The sequence below is a fragment of the Emydura macquarii genome, unplaced genomic scaffold (assembly GCF_026122565.2).
Source record: "Emydura macquarii macquarii isolate MOO-44397 ecotype Brisbane River unplaced genomic scaffold, CSIRO-AGI_Emac_v2 contig_374, whole genome shotgun sequence".
In the NCBI taxonomy this organism is placed as follows: Eukaryota; Metazoa; Chordata; order Testudines; family Chelidae; genus Emydura; species Emydura macquarii.
This window is the reverse complement of record NW_027130511.1, coordinates 13,213,027-13,239,688: the sequence shown is the minus strand read 5'-3', so window position 1 is coordinate 13,239,688 and position 26,662 is coordinate 13,213,027. Positions and strand designations below refer to the sequence as shown.

The window sequence follows — 26,662 nt, the reverse complement described above, 5'->3', positions numbered from 1 at the left end:
GATGAGATCATGTGGGAGTTAAACATTTCTACACTAGACATTAACAGTTGGCCATTCTGCTGTGCTCTTATTCCTCAATATTGTAGAACAGTTCATTCACCTACAATGTAGTGCACCTACAATGCACCTACAGTGCACCTACAATGCTCTGTGGCAGTTGAGTAACAACTGCTTTTCTAGATATTATATGAGAAAATATTGCCACTGACTGGATTTGTGACCTTTAGTGTAGATAAGAATTTATCTAACGAATAGCTAAATACTAAAACTGATACCACTTTTTAAAAGGTCATTTATTTTGTTTTGTTTCAGGACCGTCTTGACTCTTTAACTGAAGTGGATGACTCAGGACAGTTAACTATCAAGTGCTCTCAAAATTACTTGTCCCTGGATTGTGGCATTACTGCATTTGAACTGTCCGACTACAGCCCTAGTGAGGATTTGCTTGATGCCCTGGGTGACGTGACCTCCAGTCAAGCTAAAGCAAAACCACTTGAATCTTGGAACTACAGTGAGATGGAAAAAGACTTTCCAGAGCTTATCAAAAGTGTGGGCTTACTTGCAATAGCAACTGATTCCATTGTTTCCAAGTGCAGTGAAGCCATTATTGTGAAAGAGACTCATTTACCTCTTTCAACAGAGAATAAGGGAGAAAACAAAGACAGCAACACATCACCTGAGCTTTCAGTGTTTTCTCCCTCTGGGAAGACATCTCTCTGTACAGGATCTTGCACTGAAGATGGCATCTTATCACTTGACAGCAAATCAGTTTCCAGTTTAGAGAAACAAGAATACAATCCATCACACCATCTTGGTGCAAAAAGCAAACAGCATCCACACTGTGAAAACTCCACTCCCAAGAGGTCAATAAGAGACTGCTTTAACTACAACGAGGACTCTCCTACACAACCTACATTGCCAAAAAGAGGTCTGTTTCTAAAAGAAGAAGTATTTAAAGATGATATGGAAGTCAGTGATGTAAAAAATCACATCTCTCTAAGTTTCAAGACTGAAATGAGTAGAAGTACACCCTCATTATTAGATCCACCGGACAGGTCCAAGCTTTGCTTGGCTTTACAATCATCTTACACTAATAGTCCATCTGCTGTCAGTCAGTCATATGATTCCTTACATAAAATAGGTGATAGAAGCCTTGAGTACACAATAAACAATCACTTTAAGGAAAGTTCCATAAGTCTAGGTAAGTCTAATTGTTACATTCAGAAAGAAAAGCCAAGGCACAAAAAATCAAACGATAGTCCTGAGAAGGTAACATCATGCAGGACACCTGTGGATATATCTAACACAGCTTCAACAAAGCAAGTGAATAAAAGAGGGAGCTCAGCTCTACAAAATGGAATTCCTTATTGTAACTCTCAGGCCATGGGGTGTACAAAAACAGATTCTGCTTCTATATCATCAGATTCTTGCAATCAGAGAGAACTGAACGGCCAGTCCCAAAGTAAAAATGAACAATCTAGTTCACCAACTCATAGCCAAGAGAGTACATCTTCAACAGGCTCAGGACCTATCATCTCCTCATCACCTGTTCTTCCAAGAAATAAGAGCAAGAAGAGTTACCTATCATCACCAAGTCATGATAATACAAATGGTAAAGTTGTTGAAGCCTGGTATGGTTCAGATGAATATTTAGCACTTCCATTGCACCTCAAACAGACTGAAGTATTGGCTTTGAAGTTAGAAAATTTAACAAAACTACTGCCACAGAAACCCAGAGGAGAAACCATTCAAAACATTGATGACTGGGAGCTATCAGAAATGAACTCCGATTCTGAGATGTATCCAACATATCAGATTAAAAAGAAGCACAAAAAATTGGGTAGAGTTTCACCAAGCTCTTCGAGTGACATAGTATCTTCTTCGGGTGACAGCATTGAATCTGGGCCTCTTAGTGACATTCTTTCAGATGAAGAGCTTTGTATGCCTGTGTCTTGCACTAAAAGATACACAGAAGACAAATCAGGAAAGCCTGTGGTGACTGAGGCCTCTGAGAAAAATGAGATCTCTGCCTCAAACAAATCAGCTTTAATTCAACAATTGATGCAAGATATACAACACCAAGACAATTATGAAACTATATGGGAAAAAATTGAGGTAAGGTAGACACTAATATTAACTGTGTCGATTCTTCACAAGTAGTATTGACCCGACAGGTTAATGATCCCCGAGAGACAATAATGAGTCGGTTGGAAATTAAGGGTTTATTAAAACAACAGGAATATAAAAACTAGATTACCTTTTACTTATACGGTTGGAGGGCGGGGGGTACGGCTATTACTTTTAGAGCAAGTTTTAAACAAAAGCTAAAAGGGAGAGAGGAGAGAAAGGGTTAACGTCTTACCAGCATCAGAAAGAGCTGCAACATGACACCCAGAACAGCAGAAACACAGAAAGACGGCTTGTACGATTCGATATGCGCTCGGAGTCAGTCGGGAGCGAGAGAGATAGGGATGGGCCAGATGATCAGTCTGGCAGATGGTGAGCTCTCTCAACCGAAGCCTGGGGCATGCCCTGGTTTTATACTAGGGGCTTCAGGTAGCCAAGGTTGCTCCGGATTGGAAGGGAGATATTTGAACCAGGACAAACCTATTGGCTGGGTGATGAGCCGACCGTTAGGGTGGCTGTGCTACAGGTCACATAGACAGCTGCTCTCGGTCACCTGGTCAGTTTCAGGAGGGGTGAGGAAATGGCCTAATAAGGTCAGGTCAAGGTTTTGCTGATGCACCAGGTGGTTAGGTGGGGGCGAGAGGTGGACATATCAGGTACTGTGTTGCAACAAGTATGACAGTGTATAAATGACGGGTTTGGGGTTTTTTATTATTATAATTATAAATTTCTTACTATTTTGTAAAATCACCTTTGATATACTTAGAACTTTTATGAATTAAAAAACAACAGTGGCCATTGTAATGAATAGATCTGGGATAAAAAAAATTGTTTTGATTGTTTTTTGACAAAAAAATGCATTTTTTGGGCCCCAAAACTGTTAGCTGAATTCGGGTCAAATTTGACTAACAGCTTTGGTTGGAAGAAAAAAGTTTCAAAAGTGTTGAAATGTTTCATTTCAACTCTTTGATTCAAAACAGTGTTTCAATTTCAAATTAGACCAATTAAAACACACATAAGCAATGCTCATAGAGTGAAAAGAGCCTGAAACTGCCTAATCAAAATGAAAAACTCAGGAAGGGAAGGAAATGTGCATAGAGTCAACTGAAACATTTAGTTTGACTCAAAATTAATTGAAAACTCTGCCAAAATTGTTTTCAGTCAACTGGAAATGTTTTACTTGATACAAAACAATTTTTTAAAAACTTTTTTGATTCACCTATTTTTTTTTTTTTTTTTTTTTAATTTTCAGTTTGAATTTCTCAAGTTTTTGTTGGTTTTTTTGTTTGGTCCCTGAACTTAAAAAATCTATTATTTGCTCAGCTCTAGTAACAAGTCATATGGTAGGTCATAGTCATCCGGTCAACAATACGAAAGAACACTAATTACCTGAGTTGATGTTTTCATGCTTAAGATAGAATCATCCTGTTGATAGAGCTTTTAACACTTCTAAGATTCAGATGTGTTTACATGCCACTTTTGGATGTAGTACAAAAAAAGCTGTATATTAGGAAAGCAAGTTTGATTGTAGTTAATTGCACGCACACACATCCGTGATGCTTGAATGAAGTGGTACTTCATGCACTCTGATGATTTTTAATTCAGTGGCTCCGGTTCACAGATGGGTTATTTTTTTCTGATTTTTGCCATAGCCCGTATAATAACACATTCTGTTTTATTCTGTAGTGTATTATCTGAGTCTCCCTTGCAGTGATTTTCTTCTCACAAGTGTTGTTCCTGCTCAGCTTAGCCCAGAGATAACATGATTTCTGTTGCCGCAAACAAGTTTTCCCATGGATCACCACCTTACTGTCCCAAAGCCAATGTTATGCTCCCTCTCTAACACACAAATCTGAAGGAGTCCAAAGGGTTTCCTTTCTAGCTGCTGGCGGTCTCAGAGTTGAGGGCAATTTCACCTGTATTCCCCTGCTGGAGTCCAGCAAAGGCATCCACTCTAGGTTCCTAGTTCCTCAGCCATCACCTCACCTTTCTGTGGTCTCTCTCTCCTGACTGGGTTTTTTCCAGGCTGCATAGTTCCCTGTCTACCTTGTGAAATCCCCAGGCCTGCTTTGCCTTCTCCTGAGGGGCTTAAGCCCATAGGTATGTTACCATACTGCTTTTTCTAAGCAAGCACACTTATTCTTAAGGTGAAAGCATTACAGGGAAAACATACTAAAAATAATAGCAGAACCTACATGCATGCTAATAAGCTTACCAGAGAGAACTTGAATTCCAACAAGGACTCTGACAGATGATTAGTATTTCAAAACCCACCAAGAGTTTCTTCTGTGATCACAAGTTCATAACAGTTGTTAGCTCAGAACAAGCATTTCCATGAACCTGTGAGTCCTTCCTTTATACAGTCAGAGGCTCATGTAAAGGTGATCAGCAGACAAAAGTCCCCTCTTCAGGGCAAAGGTTCAGAAGGCTTAGTTCTTGCATAACTAGTGGGCATATATTGTCTCAGATAGACCTTCCGATGCTCATAACTCTTTCCAGGCTTACATTAGTCATGTCTCCCTCCCCCCCCAGACATTACATACTATCCCACAATAATACATAAACAGTTTCTTTCTTCTGACACTTATCTCACCTCACAATTCACTAACATAAACACATAATCAGAAGTGAACCGTTTCATTTTTATGCTCACTAATCTGCATTTTGTTGCACAGCAAATGTGATTGAACAAAAAGAGCCAAAAACAGGAGGTTCTTTTAAGTATGCGGGTATAAATGTCTTACTGACACATTTCAACCATAATCGAGTAATTCCTCCGTGTGTGCCATTTTTGTCCTGGAAATCAAATCTGAATTTAAAGCTTCATTAAAGACAGCCAAAGACTGGTGGAACACATTGGTGTTCCAGTGTAGGGTCCCAACCTAATACTGTTTGTTTATGGCTGTTGTAAAGTAAAAATTTGATTAATTCAGTCCATGTTTTTGAACAGCAGCCTAGAAATGAATAGAAGCCATAATTTAGCTACAATGGGAGATATTTTGAACTGGTATAAACCTAGAACTTGCTTCACAGTAAGGAATTTGTTGAATCTATGTTCAATAATTATTTGAATCCTTCTTCTGTGTCCCAGTCATGCTAAGGCTATTCAGCCCTTCCGTATACAGAAGTCTGGAAAATATGTTTCTGCATACTTCCAAATTATTCAGATAAATTTTGCCCAGATACTGATATGGTGTAAATATTTCTTTCCACTCCCACACAACATCTGCTTGATTCGAACGGGCCAAATTACCAGCTAATAGAGCAGCAGCAATATTTTTAGTTTATTAATAATGAATATTACAAATTTGAAGTGCATGAGGAAAACTCTCGTCACATCATCGCTTGCCACATGTACATTCTTTATATGCCTCGCCCATATCTCTAGCATCCAACATAAGGTCAATTGTTGTACCAAGGCTTGCTATTAGCTGTGCCCTCTGTGGCACATTGAGCTGAAATTCTGTGTCTGGGCTCTCTGATGTCTGCAGCATGAGGCTCCTGAGTTTTGTTGTGCACTGGAATTTCTGCATCGGTTCCAAATACATTTAGAAATAATTTTTTTTAAATTCAGTATGAAAATTAATTGTACAAAATGCCCTACATTCCTTTTATTGTGGCTGTACACTGAAAACTGACTTCTCAAAAATTGCATTATTGAGTTTTCTCCCTGAAGGACTTTCATGTTAAATGTGCTTATTTACAAGTAAAAGGATTTTGAAGCTGGCCTTTTTTAATCCAGCTCACGCTGTCCTATCTGTGTGGGCTAAGAAGATGACATTTTGGAGTGTCACTTTTCAGAGTTAAAACTAAAGTTATGCTTTTCAGGGATGCACTTTAAATTCAATACAATTCCACATTTGCAATGGTTCAGCATTTACTTTGTGGCTTCAGAAAGTGTGGGAAAAATAGAGGATGTTGATGGATGAGGTCTTCAAAAGAACTGGTTACATTTTCTTTAATGTAGAAATTTTTTTAAAACAAATTTTTGTTGGAGTTTTAAAAAATATTGATCAGCAATAGAGCTGGTCAAAATGTTTAGATACGTGAGATATTTCCAAATTTTGAAAAATTAGTACAATATTTTTTAAAAATCACAATTTTTATCAGTTTTTTCTAACAGCCTCTACTCAGCAGTAATCAGATTTCTCAGGATTCTAAAACTGTCATTCATACTAAATGAGAGTACCATGGAACGGTCACTGATCGTCTCATCTTTTCTGATTTTTTTGGGAGACGGGGGGCACCGTTGCAAGACATACACATACAGCTCTCTCCACTTGAATGAAAATATAGCTGTTTTGCAGGCTTGTGTGTCTGGCGCAAAATGCTGAATCTTTCCTGTTGGAGAGATTTGCGAAGAGGTTCACCTGTTTCTGGTACCATTTCTGGGTTATGCAACTGAAAACATACCAGTTCAGTTTCCCAAGTATAGGTCCTTAATGCTCAGCCAGTCTGCCTACTGTCCCAGTTCCCCTGGATGTAAGAAGCTTGTATGTGTAGACCCCATGTTCCAGTTGATATAAGAACTAGTGAACTTCCCTTGAGCTGCAACTGTTTTGTGGTTCGTCTGCTGCATTTGCTCAGCAGACATCCATTGATTGCCTGCTGCCTCACCATATGTTAAGGAGAGAAGGGGAGAATGCTGCTCTGGCTGCCCCCATGCTAAGTGATGAACACCCCAGGGACACTTCCTGGAAAGCAGGATACATGCCCCATTGATTCTGCCAGGACTTAGGCAGGGGAACACCTCTCGCAGGGTAGCTCCTCTCCCAAACCCACGCAACCACAGATCCTTGATGAGCCTGAGATCTTCAAGTGGGGCAGAGAGTAAATACCCCATCTGAGTAAGAGGGACATGACATCAGTTTTGCTGAGAAGGGGCTGTGGGGGAAAAACCACAGGATCAGTTTTGTGGAGGAGTAGGTATTAGGGAGAGGGGAACACAGTGTAAACCTTACTAGAGGTGATTAGTCAATCGGTTGGGGTGAGGTTGGGGGGATGATGCTGCATGGGAGGATTGCTTAGGGAGAGGATCATCACAGATGATGATTGAGTTGTGTGGCAGACTGTGGACTGATGGGCTTGGTGGAGCAGAATGTATATTGAAGGCCAGAGAAGTAACTAGGGAAGGTGAGGGGAAAAGGAAAGATGGGAGTAGGAATTTGAATGGGAGTTTGCGAGGAGAGGAGTGAAGTGAATTAGTTGATTGAAAGGTCTGGGGGGGAGCAGACAGGTTATGTACTGGTAGGACTGGAGGTGGGAGAATGAACTGGGGTTGCTGATGGGCTGAGAGAAGCACAGGATACCTTGAGGACTTGAGTGGGGACTGATAGTAGACTAATCTGGGGAAGCAGATCACTTATTAGAGGGTCTTAGAGGATGCAAAAAATTGGACATCAGGGGAAGAGGGTGGATGAGGGACAAGAGATGGATGGACTGATAGGGCTGAGAATGGTGACAAATTGATTGGGGATATAAGCTTGATTGGGCCTGGTAGTAGATGAAAGATGGGGAACAAAAATGGATGGACTGATTGAGTTGAGGGAGAATGAGAAGAAAATGGAGAGAGAGGCACCCCAGTAAGGGCTGAGGGGGAGACTGAAAGATTAAAGAAACACACTATGGGAAAGGGACAGGAAGAGGCAGACAGAACAGGCAGCCTGATTAGTTTCTACAATGTATTTGAAAAAGTATCTTCAAATCTTGTAACAAGACACAAATTTGTGATATAGTCATTTTGATTTTGATATTGTCCTGCTTTGAAAATCATCTCTAATTTTGAACATTGAGGGAACCATTGTATGAGCATTGGGATGGGTTAGCTGCCCCAAATACAATCCCTCTAAAATCCCTCTGCATGCACTCGAGCAACTAGCCTGTCCTGCTGCTCACACTGCTGTGGCTACCTTTCTATTTTTAGCAAACTAACTCAATCAGAGCGAACACGGGTATCTATATCCGAGATGGAAATTACACCTCCCGTTTCAGAGTAGACATACACAGTATGACCTTCAAGAAAGCTATTTTAAACAAAATGCTCAAATGGTGGGGAGAAAGATAATGCACTTTGTGTTTGGAAATGACGTCACCTTGAATCTCATAAATTCTAACTCTTCTGTTACATAATATATTTTAGCTTGAGAATTTCCTGTGCCTTGTGGCACATGAGACAACCCATTTTTCCCATTGCAGTCTGTCCAGAGCAAGACAGGTCAGATCCAATCTAAGACATACCTTGTGCTTCTGCCTCAGGATAGCTTGATGGCATGGCCAAACCACCGTAGCCATTTGTCTGATTATTGAGTCTGCAGTCTCCTGATCCATACTGCAAAACAATTCCATGTTGGTTACACAATCTCTCCAATGAATTTCCAAGATTCTTTTAATGAACACTGTTGGAGTGCATTCAGCTTTCTGTTATGTACCTTCACCATCTGCCGTGCTTTCCAGGTGTACAATAGTGTTGGAAGGATAATTGCATTGCATTCTTATTTTTTATTATTGGGACAATCAAAATAAAACTAAGGAAGGTAACACCCCAGAAGGAAGAGAATATGTGTGATAATAGAAAGTTATTAGATACAGCAGTGAAAGCACATTTCAAGCTGCAACTTAGCAATAGATTTGAAAAGTTAGACACTGATGGATGACATAAAAAATGGCAATTTTTCAAAGAGGTATGTATGGATTATAGCGGGCGTGAAAAAAATCTAAGAAAAAAGAATGACTCCAACCAAATACATGAGACTTGTTGAAGAGAGAAAAGAATTAAAGAAGAGAATTCAACAAGAATGAGACAGCAGTAAAAGAGCTATTCCACAACAAGAATATGTGGACAAAGACAAGGAAGTTAAAACATCAGTCAGAAGAGATGAGAGAATTAATGGAAAATAAAGCAAGAGAACCTGATGCAGTGTATAAGAGAGGGGATTCTAAAAAGCCTTTTCTAGTATCTAAACAATTGATTGGTTGTATTGTGAAGGATCAAGATGGTATGATTTTATCCAAAGAAGAAGGACAGAGTCTCCACTAGATGGAATACTTCCAGGTTGTGCTTAGCCAGCATAATAATGCGCATTGAGAGGCGTGAAAAATAGCTGACCTATCTAAATCACTTGAATAGCCTTTGAGGAAGTAACTAAGACTATAAACCAAGTGAAGAGCAGTGAAGCACCTGGCTATGAGATAGATGCTCATATGTTAAAAGCTGGGGAGGAAGTGATGGTGCACTACATGTGCAGGTTGTACAGAATAGTTTAAGGAAAGGAGAGCTATCCTACAGATTGGATAAGAGATGTCATCTGTAAAGTCCATAAAAAGACAGGAGGCCCATCTTATTTGCGATAAAAGGAGAAGGGAGACACTCCTGTCGGTATCAGGAAAAGTGTTTTGTGCTGTCATTCTGAATAGGATGAAAAAATTGATGAAGTACTCAGGGGAGAACAAGCTGGATTTCAATCCAGTAGATCATGTTCAGAGCAGATTTTCACCTAAAAAAACTTACTGTGAAAGACTTAGAATAGATGTTTTTTAACAGCCTTAATTTTACGAAAGTGTTAGTGTCCACAGAGAAGCATTCTGGAAGATCTTGAGACAATACCGAATTCCAGCAAAGATTGTTAATTTGATACAAGGTTCGTATGATGAGTCTGCATGCTGTGTTGGAACAGAGTAAAGGCACTAAATGTTTTAACATTGTTACTGGTGTAAGGCAAAATTGCATATTACCCTTCTTCTCTTCTGCGTTATCACAGATTTTGTGACAAGAGTGACAGCTGCTGCCAAGGTAACTTTTATTGTTTTGAGCAAGAGATAAACTGAGGGTATGTCTACACTGCTGCAGTGGCAGGCATCAATGGGAGAGCGCTCTCCGGTTGACTCAATTAGTCCATGTCCCTGAAAGGCGGAAGTCAGCGTCTATGGGAAGGTGTCTCCCCTCACTGCAGTGCTGTGAAGACACCCTGGTACATCAACATAAGTACGTCAACAGGAGATATTATATTACGTAGCTTGGTATCTCCTGTTGACCGCCGCCACCAGGGTAGACCAGCCTCAGAGAGTTAGATTTTTGCAGATGATATAGTCATACTGGATACCAACTTGGATGAATGATCTGGAGGATGGGGTAGATTGCACCCTCAGCAAGTTTGCAGACGACACTAAGCTGGGGGGAGTGGTAGATACCCTGCAAGGTAGGGATAGGATACAGAGTGACCTAAACAAACTGGAGGATTGGGCCAAAAGAAATCTAATGAGGTTCAACAAAGAAAAGTGCAGAGTCCTCCACTTAGGAAGAAAGAATCCCATGCACAGCTATAGACTGGGGACCGACGAGCTGGGCAGCAGCTCTGCAGAAAAGGACCTGGGGGTAACAGTGGATAAAAAGCTGGATATGAGTCAGCAGTGTGCCCTGGCTGGCAAGAAGGCCAATGGCATATTGGGCTGCATTAGGAGGGGCATTGCCAGCAGGTCACGGGAAGTGATTATTCCCCTCTATTCGGCATTGGTGAGGCCGCATTTAGAATATTGTGTCCAGTTTTGGGCCCCCCAATACAAAAAGGATGTGGACAAGTTGGGGAGGGTCCAGCGGAGGGCAACAAAAATGATTAGGGGGCTGGAGCACAGGACTTATGAGGAGAGGCTGAGGGAACTGGGCTTGTTTAGTGTGCAAAAGAGAAGAATGAGGGGGATTTGATAGCGGCCTTTAACTACCTGAAAGGGGGTTCTAGGGAGGATGGGGCTAGGCTGTTCTCGGTGGTGGCAGATGACAGAACAAGGAGCAACGGTCTCAAGTTGCAGGGAGGGAGGTCTAGGTTGGACATTAGGAAAAAGTTTTTTACTAGGAGGGTGGTGAAGCACTGGAATGGGTTACCTAGGGAGGTGGTGGAATCTCCATCTTTAGAGGTTTTTAAGCTGCGGCTTGACAAAGCCCTGGTTGGGATGATATAGCAGAGGTTAGTCCTGCTTTGAGCAGGGGGTTGGACTAGATGACCTCCTGAGGTCCCTTCCAACTCTATGATTCTATGATTCTATGATTCTATGAAATGAAAAGAGTCTTTATGAGCATGAAAGCAGAAGCATTCAAAGTGGGATTTGGTACCAGTATGCAGAAGATCAATCACGGAGTTATGAGAGAGTGCTGTCTACACTGGCAGAGGTGTGATTGACGAAGAAGAGTACAAAAGATTTCATGACTTTGTCTATCATGGAAGTACAGTATCTTCTTACGGCCAGCTCACTAGGGAAGTGAAGACAAGAATCAGCAAAGTCAGTGTGATTCTTTCCCATTTGTCAACCATCTGGAAGAGTAAGAAAATACATCTGCTGAATATATGAATATATGCAATAGCTGCTGGGAATCACAAGGCATTCCAGAAAGATACAGTGCATTGACAATCATCAGACTCTTTTAAAAATATGTATTAAATAATACATCACTACCAACTTTAGAAGAAATTAAGCACCAGGCTGTTCAGCCTTCATAACACAATACTGCCTTAATATGTCTACAAGTTGTAGAGGAGTCAGAGAAGAGAGAGCAATACAAATGTTTAAGGGTCTATAGGGGATTGATTTGTGAGGAAAGAATTGTTTTGTCTAGACTAGGATTTAAAGGTGTGTGGTTAGAAGCTGTTGGCCTGTATGTTCCAACATGATCTAAAAGTCTAATATAGACGAGGCGGGTTATACTCTAGTAATGTGTGCTAAACTGGTCAAGTTAAAGCCTACAGAGGAACCTAAGCTTTAACTCAACCAGTTTAGTATGTTAAATTATACACTGTTTTGATTACACTAGACTTATAGACCATGTGTTAGAATTTGTTTATCATCTTCTCACAGTACACCTTTAAATCCTAATCTAGACAAAGATTTAACAGGGAAACTTCAGTTGTGTTTTGTAGGGTGTAAATGGGTAGAGTCTTCCATGTCCAAACACAAGATATTCACTTCTTGTGGTCAAAATGTCACCCCTTCTGATCGCTAGTTTCATTAACAAAAAGTTAATTCCAAAATAAAAAATACATGAAATGTGGCTTAAACCTTCATGCGATTCAGCTTCTGTGGTTCCTTCTCTCAGGACTTCTCTCTCCCAGACCCTTGTACCTTCTCCCAGAAGTAGAATGTCTAATAAGCCTCAACTGCTCCCTTGAATCAGCACTAATTAGTATGCAGCTCCTGGCAAGCAGAGGATGAATTGGAGAGGTGGGAATGGAAGCAGCAGTACTCTCTTAAGACCTCCCCGCCCCAAGACCATCCCCCCCTTACTTGAGATGCATAAATCTTCAAAATATGTTCAGCCCTCTTCGGTCTTGTGCGCAGAGACTTTAGTTGATCTTATCTTTCCAGCAGACTTGATCAACAGCGATAACATTTAACAGGGCTGACATTTAAATTGTCAGCATTAGACACCACACCAGTAATGGTGAATAGGGCCAGATCCCAGATCTCAGAAGTATTATTTCAGGCTCTCTGTAGACTCAGGCAGATACTGGAAAGTTATCTTTCCAACCACAAGGCCTAGAAACTTAATTTTTAGCTGCTTTCTTTTTTTTATTTAAGATTTTGGAACACAAGGTGCTGTCATAAACCATCCCAATCCAAGACCTATCTGTTGGGCTCCAATGTGTGGTAACATGAGAATCCTGACACACTGTTGCAAAGGGTGTTTATGTGAACGTTATATCTGATTTTGATTCATTTTGACTTCATACGTCCTGAGTTTTGCATTATGTTTCAGCTTCAAATAACCACCCACATTAGGGACTATAAGAGTAATAAAGAATGAATAGAAGAGATGGTGGTGCTAGAACTGTGGTTTCTGCAACTGTTGAAAGAGAGTTATTTATCACCAGTCTGCCAGTTATCAGTTTTAAACAGAGAAAGCTTACCTGAAAAACAAGTTTATGGGTCAAATCATTTAAATTCCTCTTATGAGGTGACAAACTTAACCTTTACTAACCAATTAGCCCCATTCAGTAGGAAATGCTGAATTAAGAGTTCCAATTTCTTTTGTGACTCATGGTTTTCATATAATTCATGTCAAGGAGGTAGCAGAAGGTCAAGATAGTCACTAATTACCCAGAAGCAAGCATCTTCCATCCTAATTCAGTGCAAAAGTTGTTTTTCCCCTGAGCTCTTTCCGCTGCATTTCAAAATCCTTTTAGAAATGGGAATATAGCACCCTCTTGAGGCCAAATCTCACCACTGCAGCTGCTTGACAAATTTTTAGTATGCTTATTTGTTTAAATGAACAAAACATGTAATAGCAAAAATAAATTGTAAACCAGAATCCTGTACTCTTTAATGGAAAGGCTATTTCTTTTTAACAAATCTTCTACCAGTAATACATGTTCTGTGCAATTAATTTTATTGTAACAAAATTAATGTTGAACTTTATTTTCTGAGTTAAGAAACAATAGCATAAATGTTCTACTGTTCTTAAGTTTACAAAACAAAACCTGCACTCTTATAGATTTTGTGAAATTTATTGTAAAAGTAAACTCAATCCACTGCAAACAGTTTAACTGCAGTGATAGCATCTTGCTACAAAAAGCAGCAAAAAGGTGTGGCATAAGAGAGATTTAAACTTGTTCCATACTAGTACAGCATTTTGGGCACACTTGATTATTCCTTGGCAGTTGCTTAGGCCTGTCAGATACACCAGTAGGAAAAATAGCATGAAGGATAATGGCACAACAGTAGAAAAAATTATTTTCAAGGTAACCAGAGGAGCCAGGAGACATACCCAACAATAATCTGTTTCTAAATAAAGACATTTTCAGATAAATGTGAGAAACAAAAATGATAAAATGTGGGGACAGGATGAAGTTAAAATGGGTTAATGTTCAGGTTTAGTTTGGATTAGCATCCAAAAGTTTAGATCCTTATCTGTACTATCCAGCCACCTGAGACTGCAAAATTGCCCTCTTTTCTTCTTCCCAAATATCTAACCAAAGATTTCCTTAATTGTGGTGTTCACAATGACCTATTAGGCATCATTCACTGTTTCTGCTTCTTACCACTATCCCAGTCCCACCTTATATTTCCTTTCATTCTAGATTGGGTACTGGTTTTTATCAAGCTAAAAAAGAACCGAGACCCACCTTGTCCTTTTCCTTGTGCCTTCTCCTTCTTTCACTGTTTCCCTCCCCCTTGCCATATCTCTTTTCCTTTGTCATTTCCTGTTCTTTACTTCCTGCCCTGATTCTTCCTATTATTTATTTCTGGTGTCCTGTAAATCCTATGTGAGCTCCTGCTCTTGAGTCTTCTCGTGTCTTCCCATTCAGTATCTTTATTCATGGCCATCTTCCCACTATGCCTCAGAAACAATGAAGAGCACAAACCAGAAATGCAGAATGAACAGGTCAGTGGTGGTAACAACATGAATAGTACTCCCACCCTGCCGCAAGTGATCCAGTATTGTGGTCTAATGTGAAACGTAAACAAAAGTCAGATGTTAATAATGCTTTGAAATCCTTGAAGGAAAGGTGCTAGATAGGTGCAAAGTGTTATGATAACCTAACTAAATGATCACACAATTACAGGTAGAAAAGCAAATTTAAGATGAAGAGTTGATGGATCAACAATAAATAGTAATCTTCCCCTCATCTGAAATGAGAAAATATGAGAAAAATGGTGCCCCAAAGTAACGTCCATTTTTTTTTTTTTTTTTTTACAACTAGGAACCGGTTTGACCTCTGGACTGTTTCTCCAGTCTCTCTATGGCACTAATTTTTCAAGGTGGAGGGAGAGACTGACTGGGCTATTCTGTCATTCCAGCCCATGCTCTTGTCCCACTGCAACTCTGCTGCTGACACAAGTCTCCCCATTTAGACCTTTAGTTTACAAGATTGTTGCGCTCCAGTACAAGTGTAAATAGAGACCTCAGGTGGGTTCAAATAAATGTAAGCACTAGGATAGACTTTCACACTGAGTAGAAGCAAGTCTTTAGAGTTTAGGCACCTGCTCCTTTATTCTCAAGAGCTCAGGGTAAGGAAAGGAGTGGAGTGTGTGGAGAATAAGCCTAGCTGCAGAGACAAGCTTGAGCAAGATCCTCAGTATGCAGCTATAGTCTCCTCTCTTTGACCTTATTTCTGCTAGTAGGCAAGAGTAATTGGCAGCAGTCCAATCCTTAACATGGATTCAGGTGCTGCTGTGCTGCCTGTCCTATTCATGTTTAATTAAACGAGATTTATCTTGGTTTAAGTACTTCTGTGGAAGTTACAACTATGCTATATCCTGTGTTGCCTGTGATGGAGGTGAGACATAACAGCGATGCCTGGAATGGATAGTTGAGTGTCAGGCGTGGGGATGTTTCCTGAAGCAAGATTAAGTGTGCTTTGTGCTTTACAGCCAACTGGAGGAGGATGTCACTCTTGGCTGCTGAGATTCCCTCGATACTGAGGTGCAGCACTTTGAGAGTTGACCCACTGAAGGATAACTCATTCAGGCTGTGTTTGATTTTGTCTTTCACATTTTGTGAAGAGGACTTGAGCTCCGATTTTTTGATTTTGTCTACTTTAGCTCTTTGCAATTGATGGTAGGTGCCATGTGATGTCAGTAGATTTGCCCCTTATATGACCTCCTGGAAACACAGGTTGAGAAGTATGTGTATGCTGCTAACGCTGTATTGCTGATCTTGGAAAATAACTGCCATAGGATAGAAAGGGAATCGCAGCTGAAACAGGGACAATTACCTTCCATCTTAACAGTCGTCTTGCCGATCAGCCCATCTTGATCCATGTCGAAGGATAGCCATTGCCATTCTGACCAGCTGTCAATTACTTGGGAGTAAAATTTGATCATAGCCTGACACACTGGCCTTACCTGGAACACTTGAAAATGACGTTCTCTTCCCATACCACCTTGATATGAAAAATACCAGGAACCTCCGAGGGAGCAGACCCTTCAGTCTTCTGTACATCGGCATTAGCACTGGTGTTTGCTCCAGATGAATATGGTTCTGTGGTCTGGGGGTGCAGCTAGCACACTTAGCTTGTCAATACGGAACTGAATTTGACCACTTGTATTATTAGTGGCTGTTTGAACTATACACCAACATCCAGTCTGTATGTGCTAGCCATACATAGCTCCATCAAACTTTCATGAGATGCCCTCAAGTCTGCTTGGAGAGCTGTGACAGATGAAACCAACCTGTTATGTCTCTGATTGAATGATGCCCCATTCTCAGACAGGGAACAACACGCTGTGCCAACTTAAAAGTGTGATCATATTCAGGGGAGGAATCCTCTCCGTGGTCCAGGGCATGATACTATGGTTGATCTCCTCTTTGCTGTGGCAGCTCACACTCTTGGACAAGAGTGCTATTAGCCCTTTACACTGCACGGATTATCAGCATCACCAGGGAGCCAAAAATTATGTCCTTACAGAATGGATGCATGGGTGGAAAGAGAGTCTAACACACTGAGTAAATTCAGGAGTCCATTGCTGTAACTGCCTCCTTGTCTACTTGATTACATATCCTATGCCAAACTCAACAGGCTACAGTTGCCACAAGCATGCACCAGCTTGGCCTGGTTTCCTCCCCATTCTATGACTTTGGAGCAACATTGTAGACTATTACTCATGGTGGAAGAGTGCCCAACTTGACATCTGGAGGGTGGTCTACAATGCCAAGCCTCCTTTAATACAGAGGCCATTCTCTAGTTATGGAATCTGGACATTGAGCGCTGATGTTGTCTGCATATGAGAGAGAGAGATACCTCTATGCTTACAGTGCTGTCATCTTAAAAGTGCTGGCCAGTGATTTTCAGTGACAGAGGAAAATAAAAGCTGCCTTTTGTTCCTGTCGTGGACACTGAATGTTTTTAAATATCCATTTTGCCATTCATGCCATGGACGGGCTAGAAAATGGAAAAGTGACTGGGAAAATCCAGCACTGTTCATTGATTGTTGGACATACAGACCTCATGACCTGTTAAAAATTATGGTTGTGAGAATTGGTTTGGAAATAATAAGAAGCTTGAATTTCAGATCAGAAACTAGAAATGAGATGATCTGTGTCATTTTTCTAGATCTGAAAGAATTTTGCTAAGTCATCCCAATCCTTCAACCCCAGCAAGAGTGTCCCTGCTATGATTAAATCCATCTGAGAAGTTGAAGCAGGTCTGCAGGTGCCTGCCATGACGTTTATCTTCATGCTTTGCACATTCTCTTAATCCTCAGTCATTTTGCATAGCTGAAATGCATTCCAGGGAAGCTAAAACCAGGGGAAGTCCTCAGAGTTTGTAAGACTTGAATAGTTCGTTTTACCAAATTCTGTTTTTTAACCATATAAATAAACACTTGTGTGTCCGATTATGAAATCTTTGACCTAACATTAGAGGCAATTTTAAAAATGTTTTTATATGTGTTTGTAGCAATTACAGACAGCATTTGAGAGGCCAGTTAGAAAAATAACAATTGAGTTTAAACTGAAATACTCAGCGGAAGATGAAGTTCTGGCCTTAAACAGAACTCCACCAGCAAAATGCTATAACAAAATATCAACTGACATCTCCCTAAATCCATGAAATGCATAGTCTGTGTCTGCAATTTTTGACTAATGCTACCACCATTGGAGCCCCACTGTTGGTAACAAGTAGTAAACTAATGTGGATAAGTTGCCAGTATTTTAACCACTGTCTTTTAAGCCCATTCAGAACAGCTGCCTATGCCCTCTCTGTGCTAGTGCTAGGCCACTGTTGCTAGCTGCACAGCAATCCTGCAGCAGTAGTAGCAATAGTGGGAAATATTAAAAGAAACAGTCTAATGTATACAAGGCCTGTATTAGAAGCATTTTACACTCCTGGATCTGACTCTTATTGGCTGAACATACACTGTAGGCATGACACTTTTTAAAAACTTCTGAAAGCTGCCTTTTAAAAAGTAGCATGTACTTGGGTGTTAGACACACTGTGTTATGAATCCCAAATATGATATAGGGAAATAAATATTTTAGTCACTCCATCCATTCATTTTAGCCGGATTTCATTACTTTGCTTTATTTCTAATTGGCTTGAGTTATCATATCCTGTATTAAATATTACTGTTATGAAAAGGATAGAAAAATTCTGTTGATGTTATGCTTGGTCAATCCTATGTTCCTATGAGGTCAGTGGACTGATTTGCCATCAGAAAGTCTGGAGGACACTACAGAGGAATTTTTTTCCTTAGTGGCATTAGGCTCCTTGGGGAGTTCTGTAATCTGTACTGCTGATGACTGTACTGTTGCCCCTGGGTCTAACTCCAATTAAACTGACTATGACTGTTTGTACGGTCTCATCTTCGTGCATACCTGGATTCCTTTGACTTACCTTTCCCTGTAAAAAAAGTGCACTTTTATCCTTTTGAAAATAAAGTCCAGTGAGCAGGACTGAGTCCCTCTTGAGACTAATATGCAAGTCCTTTTGTGGTTGGACAAAGGGTATTCTTAATGCATTCTGTGATAGAAGAGCCCTTAGAACCAGCTCATCCCAGTATGTAGCCCCTTGGAGAGCTCAGTCTTTTTTGTAAATTGGGAGCAAACTTTACAACATTCTCTGCTTGCAACAAAATTGAACATTCATTTTTTAGAACACAGCTTCATAACCAATTCTTTTATGGATAAAAATAAAAGGGAGATGGGGGAGATCTAGTGTAGTGATTTAACAAGCACTGCTCTCTTGTGCTCCTACGCTGAGATTTGTGGTATGAAGGGCAGGTTCTGTGTCTCTGTAAAACTAGTATGATGGTCACCCTTAAAACTTGACAGTTTTATCTATAGGTAAATAGACTATCTTAGCATTTTTAGTACATGCATATATATCTGGGACCTAAATGGAGCATCTTTTTTCAAATGTTGGTTCTAGTCACTCCAAAGATTTTGTGTCTTTATAAAAGTTGCATCCAAAAATATTCTATTAAGGTATGTGATGCAATCCATAATAATTCATGCATATTAAATGCAAATAATAATAATAATAAATTGTTGAGCAATGTTAACATTACACTGCTTAAAATTTCAAGAAGCCAGGGGGTTAAATACTGCTTCCAGCTGCACATGCAACCCTAGTAATTCTGTGTGGTTTTGTAAGAGCAGAATTTGGCCCAGGAACGGCATACATTAGGGTTTCCACATCAATGTTAACCTGCTTCATTGCATCCTGTATTATTTTATGGTGTATGTTTTGCAACATTACAAGTGTCTCTCTGAAACATGCACAGCCAAATTCAGGTTCAAGAGGGCCAGTACCCTCCCTGAACATCCTGAACAGGAAAAAACAAACAAACAAACAAAACCCAGAAACAGGCTAGTTTATAGTGTGTCTCTAAAAGTTATGTGGAATTTTTCAATAGTGTACAAATCCAAAGCTTTCATTTTTAAAAAGTCATTCTTTTTCTAATGTAACCGTAAACTCGCTGCCTGTTAGAAGCCAGCTAAAACCAAAGGCCCAGATCAGACTTTAATGTTTGGGCCCATTTTAGTTATAAACATCGTCTAGCAGAAACAGGGTTTAGTGAAATAAAAGCTGCAGCAAAGATGGGAGCTTGTCCTTTTCTCACTCCATTTAATTTCCTGAAGGGGATTTCAAAGTGTAAGTGAGACCATTAAAATGCTTAAATTATTGAGTATCAGACAAAAAAAGAACAAATGGTATACTATAACATTAACATTTCACACTTGAAATAAAATCAAGACATTAAAAAAGGTAAGCTTCCAGTAGCAAGTGTAGCTCAGTTGACTGGGACATGTATCATTTTCTGTTCCTGTTAAATAAGTAGCTTAATAGGCAATTTTCTCCTGTCCTGGATGTAAAGGCACTTTTTGGGGGAGGATTTTGTAGTCTGTCAGTCAGATATTTACAATCTCGTGTGACTTATCTGAGCTGCAGCCCTTGTGAGCCAGGGGAAATGTATGTCACAATGGACTAGAGCTTTATTACAGCGATACAGACATTTGTGATGTTATTGTGATGATCACGATGTTGGGGGCTGCTTTCAATTCCACAAACGCTACAGGCAGCTAGGGAGTGTTCCCTGATCTGACTGTAGTTCCCTGATCTGGACTGTGGTTTCCTCTGTTGTACCATGTGAGCTGCAGGTAGAGGCAGCTAGTGCCTGCAGTATGGAGGTGCTCTGAGCAGGGCAAAGCACTGGAGCAGACAGCACAGAAGAGCACTCTCCCACCTCTGGGATTGATAGGAACAGCTTCAGCCCATCTCCCATAATCCAGGAAGGGGGAGTTAACGGAGGTCCAAGCCCAGGCCAGCCTCCTGTAGACTGGAGATGTGGGGGCAGGCAGTTTCTGGGGCTGGTCAGCTGCTGGAGTCTGTTTAGGGGCAACCTGAAGGACTGCAGGAACCTGCCAAGAGGAGCCAGATGTGGGGGAGGAGGGTCAGGGAGCAGGTGCAACTGGCAGGGCTCTCAGCAGTGGTGGGGAGTTGGGAAGCAGGTGCAAAGGGTGTCAGGAAAGACTTTAAGCAGTGAGAGGAGGGACCAGGGGGTGGCAAAGGCAGGGCCTGCCTTTTTCTTTACACAATTTCACTTTTCGACTTCTTGTTGTTACACATTCTCTCTTGAGGTGGGCAGAGGCATTACGGAACATGGAAAAAGATCAGTTCTTGAAAAAGAAGTTCCAGGATTTTAGTCTAATCTCATGATTTTGAGGTTTTTGAACTGTTGGGGTTGACAATACTGTTAACTAGGCTCTGCTAACGTAGTTAGATTTTTTTCAGTACTTACAACTGTCTTATTTTGAATTTTTATCCACTCAGATCAAATAGCACTAGACCCCGGAGAAGACTATGTCCATGCCAAGTTTTAAATTTTAAACACTTTTTCTGTAGCTTTGTTCAAAAAAGTGTGTATAAAACCTTGTGTTTCTTTAAACAAAGGAAAATGTACGTAGTTTTTCACAGTCCCACAACCTATAACCAGGTGAAAAGCCCAATAGGTGCATATTTCAGAAATGTATCAGTGAGTATAAACAGAAGGTTATCTTGGAAACTGCTTTGCAACCTTAGTTATGGAGGCTGCTACCAGATATGTACTATATAGCATTTGACTTTTCTCAACATAGCATAGCATAGTAACAGTGTTACTCTATGTCATGTAGGGGGCCAGGGTTTTGGAATAAAATCAGTGTCTATTTTACCAGGACAATACAGAGCAGTCACATCACAGAACTGATTCAGCTGGTCTCAAAGAGAGAGATCCATTTACACTGAAATTCTCTCCTGGTCTCTTTTTTTCTCTCTCCTGGGGAGTTCCTGTTTATGTTGCTTTTTAAATTTGCTATAATGCAGGTAATTTTGGATTTTCAGATTCCAAAATGTTGTGATATATCGTATCATAGTTTAATTATTGGCATCCTAGGGTCTGGATTAGATACATAGCTATTATAGGTCAGTCTTGCTCCACTGAAGCAACTGAAGTTGATTTACACCAGGCGAGGCTCTGTCTTTCTATCTTAGTATCTAAGGAAGCCGTGTAGAAAAAGAAAAATGTAAACTACAAATAGAAAAGAGAGAGAGTGGTAAAAAGTAGTATTGTTAGAAATGTTAAGCCATTTGTTAGATGTATGAGCTGAAGGAAAAGAAATCATGGCAAAATATTATTGTGTATATTTTGCTTTCCTATAATATTTATTTGTTTCATTGATCAGTCCTGAGTCTGGATTCATGATTGCACACTAAATTCCATTCTTTTGCCTGGTGTAATTGGTTCTATATTTCATTTTCTGACTGGGTAGCGTTACATTTTTCCAGGGCTGCAGAATACATATTTTATCAAGAGTCATATCTTTCACCGAATTACAACTTCCTAGACCCAATTTTGTCAGAAACATTTCTTAAAGTATATGTGTATTTTAGGAAATATCCAAAACAAACTGCATGAAGATAGCCCCTTTTGTATCTTTTACTGTGCATCTTCAACATTCATTAGATAGTCATCACTTTAAATAGGATGATTCGTTATTTTTAGGGAACTTCTGTTAGCCAGTCAATGGAATGGTAATAACATCTTCAGTAAGGTCTAGGCTGTGACTTGGAGTGTCTCCCAGGGTAACTCCTGAGCTGGTGCTAAGTTTATGAACCACCCTTTGCTCAAACCTGTGCATAAAAGCACACTCTAACCCTAAAGTAGCAATGCCTATTGCTTATCTGAAGGAAGAAGTAAGACACTGTAGTGTTCGTTATTATATCTCGGTGGCGGGACGGAGCAATCAGAGAAAATAGTTCAAAATTAGCTTATTTATTAAGTGAGGTAGTGAAAAAGAGAGGTTACCGGAAACCTTCTGCAATAGTACAACAGAAGTTCCAGCACAAGTCCCAATACAAGGAGTAAAATACAGGCACAATCAACCATAAGAGCAACAAGTAATTTATGACACATAGGAATGGGCATTTTATCCCTGGGCAGCCTCATCCACATTGCAGTAGTGCCACAGAATCTCTAGCACTATTGCCCATACCAGAAAGAGTATGAGGAGGCTACTATCCACGTAAAAGATATAGAGTAACAATATGCAGGTAGATATATGCATCTTACACCAGGGGAAAATGCCCACAATTGTTATTATTGTTGTTGTTATCGTTGGCTGAACAGCAGCAACACTTAGCAAACCATAAAGCAAAGAAGAAGCCCACCAAGAGGACACCCACTGCGATATACTTCTGGGGGCCCATCAATCTAGGAGAGGTAGACCAAAAGGGCTTACAAGCACGTCTAGTCCTACCTAAGCGGGAAGGAAGGCGCTTACCAATGCAAGAACGAGGAGACCCATGTTTCGTTCTGATAAGCGAGTGGCGACCAGGGAACCGTCCTGCCCGAGGCATTCGCTAGCACTTCCACGGATCCACGGAGAGTCTCGGGAGGAGGGGGCTACCAAGCCTTCTTATACTCTTTTGCTATCGCTGGGGTAGGTGATGTATATCTCCATCCGTACAGGGATTGGGCCTTATCTTATGTTCCTTTAGTCTATTGGTGGTTAATTAGGGACTTCTTGGAATAAGGTGACGTTAGTTGTTTACTTCAAAAGGGTTAGTCTTAATGCTGATACTACTTAACTTTATTGCTAAAACAGCGATTATTCCACTGACCAAGCATCAGCAGATTTATATTTTCATCTCGGGGACTTTCCCGGCCTTTCAGAGGACAGTTTCTGGGCCTGGCTCCTGGGAGGCCTAACTCTTGTTATATTTGCTTTTGAAGCTTAGAATTGCCTTCAGGGCCTTGCTCTTGTCAAGCTAAACTGATTTCGCGTTACAAAATCTTGCGCGCCCTAACAGACCCAGATGTTTGTCAGTGCTTAAAGTGATAAAGGAGCAGCATATTATTTTGAAAATACTGATTTTGATTTTAAAACTGGTGTGTAGCAAGAAATAATGCCAAAGACAAGACCTGAAGGAGAGCTCTGTGTAAGCTTGAAAGCTTATCTTTCTCACCAACATAAGTTGGTCAAATAAAAGATATTACCTCACACACCTTGTCTTTCTGAAGAGACACAGAAGTTCAGCTTCAAAAGCAGGGTGGTAGTCTAGTCTTTAGAACCAGACCGGATCCAGTTGACTGTATTTGCATAGGTTTCAATTTCCACTGGAGCTGCCTACCAGGCAGACATGAGTCATGAGGCTTCCATGGGGATGATAAAGGTGTCTCTTTGCCCACTAGCATCAGGCTATTAAAATAAATACATTCGAGCCATAGACCCTAGACACCTGCGAGAAAATTTTGAAAAAAATGTTTTGATCATTAATTTGTGACAAATGAAGTAGGGATTATGGTGCCCGGACACAATATTGAATTTAATTTGAGATAAACACTTATAAAATATGAAAAAGAAGAAATCTTCTGTCTAGGCTCACATGTATTGTCTTCATTTCCATTGTAATGTGTTTAACTATATGGGTTTTCCTTTTATTTTTATCAGATCTCAAATGACAAATCATATAAAATTGAGGGCTGGATTAGGATGTGGGACATCCAAATCTGCATTTTGGTGTTCCTTATCATTTATTTGCATAAAATAGGCGTGTATTTGAATGTTCAGATGTAAGATTTAGAAATCCATTTTAGATGCTTATAATTCAGCATTGGGCTCCCTCCTTAAGATTTTGTAGAACTGGCAATGCTCGGTTAGGCCTCTAGATGGTGGTGTTTACCCAGCTATTGAGATTCAGGAGCTGGACAATGTTATCTATCCTCTGACAGTCATTTTCAGTGTCAGGCTTTTAGTTTTTTAAATTATTTTCAGTTTCTACAGATGTGTTCTTTGAATGGTTTCAATAAAATTTTATAGCCATCGTTTGAAAAATGGTAGGATTATTGTGATTTGTGTTTTGTAGCAGAAAATATTTCTCTATGACAGGGATGTAGCCAGGGTTAGATCTCCCCGTTCTCTCATCAAGCTTCTTTCCTTTACCTCTCTCCTCAGTGCCAGCCACCGACCCATTTATTTTTAGTAGGGATTTTAATGTCCACAATGAAATTGTTGTTTGAATATTTATCTTATTTTAAACGAAAAAGATTCTGGCTCATCATAGCTTTGCATGATATTGTATATATATTTATTCAGGCGCAAAACACCCTTCAAACATTTCCTACCCCACACTAAAAATTATTCAGGTCATATATCTGTCTTGGGTTGTATCTCCCCATGTGGTAAATACAGGCATATTAGATATGGCATGTTTCATAGCACAGAGAAAATGTATTCAACATCTAAAAGGCCAGTATTGGAGGGCTTCCAAATATAAATATGAAATAGTAAATATTGAAAAATACAAACATTTTGAGGAACAAGCATAGTCACTATTGACAGCTGCCTTTTGTACTAGCGAGTATAGGCATCACATGCTTGAAATCTTGGAATATATTTTTGAAAAATTCTGCTAAAACATAGTACTCCGCTATAGGGGGATGTAATAGATCACTCTATTAGTAAAATACATGAAACCTGTACAAGAGAGCACCTTTAGTCTGTCTGTGTGTATCAAATCACCTTGTGTTTCAAAGATAACAACACTAAAATGTGACAAGCAATCAGTAATGTGGTTTGTAGTATTCTTTCTCTGAGGCCCAGAGGGTAGAGCCCAGTTTGGTGGTAGTTCTGAAATCTTTTTGTTAAAACTTACAACTTTTGGCAAATAAAAAAATCTGTTTTGGGTTGAATTGTTTCATTGGACCCGAAAAAATTTTTCTAGACATTTTTAAAGGGCTAGAGGAATGCCCCTTCCCCCCAGCCCCCTTATAACCTTTAGCCCAGTGGTTAGGGCATTCACCTGGAACAGGAATTTGAACCCAGGCATTCACATGGGAGGGAGGGAGACCCTGGTTTCATTCCTCCTGTTCCAATGAATATTAAATCATTTATACAAAAGGGAAAATAGGATGATACTTTGGTACTTCACAGAGTTGAGGGCATGTTTCAATTAATTTATGGGAGGTGCTCAGATACAAGAGTGCTGAGTGCCATAAACAAGTGCTAACATTGTCTTAACCCAATTCTGGCATGGTCATATTAGATGAACATACTCTTCAAGATCCATTTTAAGCTGATGTAAACATCATGGCCACACTATCCCTTGACCTTCCCTTGACTTATGCTGAACAGAAGACTCTGGTGGAGTTATCTGCACACAGAATGGGCCTATAGTCTTGTCCAGTCATGTAAAGTCAGGGACATCATCCTTAATCAGATCATTTAATAGTGCCTGTGAGAAAAGACCAGCAGTCTTTACATTAAATGCTACACATTCAGCCTTGTATATTGCTAGAAGGGATGCAGCTGCCACATCTGGTTGCCTGAATAGGGGCTTCCAATACATCCTTTATCATAACCCAGGCCTCACACCTCTCATACTAATCCCCCTCACTTTAAAACTCCATTGTTTCTTCATCTCACCACAATCTAATGAATCTTTTACACTGACCTGTCCCAAGAGACCACCTTAGATTACCCCAAAACACACTGGGTACAGTCTTGATCATCCTTTATCAGAAGACCACCAACCAATTTTTATCATTCTTTGCATGGATGTTGAGGACAAGGTTTCACTATGCAATGTTCTACCGGTTTAAAAAAATAAAGAGCATGCTTTTTCCAGATTGTCATTGTACTAACAAATATGCTTTTCTTGTTCTTTCTTTTTTCTTATCTGGTAAGGGGTTTGTAAGCAAGCTGGATGAATTCATTCACTGGTTAAATGAAGCCATGGAAACGACAGAGAATTGGACTCCTCCTAAAGCAGAGACAGACAGCCTTAAACTGTACCTTGAGACACACTTGGTAGGACAAAATTATATTGCGATTGCTATCAGTAATTGAAGTGTTCTGCTGTGCTTTTTGTTAGTAGATTATTTTTTCTAATTACTAGTAAACACCTATATTTTAATGCAATATTTACAGTGTTGTAAATTGTATTTTTCAAAATCCTAACAAATTCACCTTCTAAAAGAAAACAAAATTTCCTGTATTCTTTAGCAACCATTGTGTGTGTAGCAAAAAGCTCTCTTCGAAAATGAAATTAGAAAAAAATTATATTGCAAT

The 26,662-nt window shown here is 40.0% G+C and overlaps 1 protein-coding gene across 1 annotated transcript in view; it reads left to right on the top strand.

Moving 5' to 3' along the window:
• Nucleotides 1-26,662, top strand: part of AKAP6 (A-kinase anchoring protein 6) — a 399,793-nt gene that overhangs the window by 152,738 nt on the left and 220,393 nt on the right. Inside the window, exons 5-6 of the mRNA XM_067534299.1 lie at nt 313-2,115; nt 26,279-26,401. Coding sequence (XP_067390400.1) covers nt 313-2,115; nt 26,279-26,401 — 1,926 coding nt within the window. The remainder of the gene's footprint in view (nt 1-312; nt 2,116-26,278; nt 26,402-26,662) is intronic.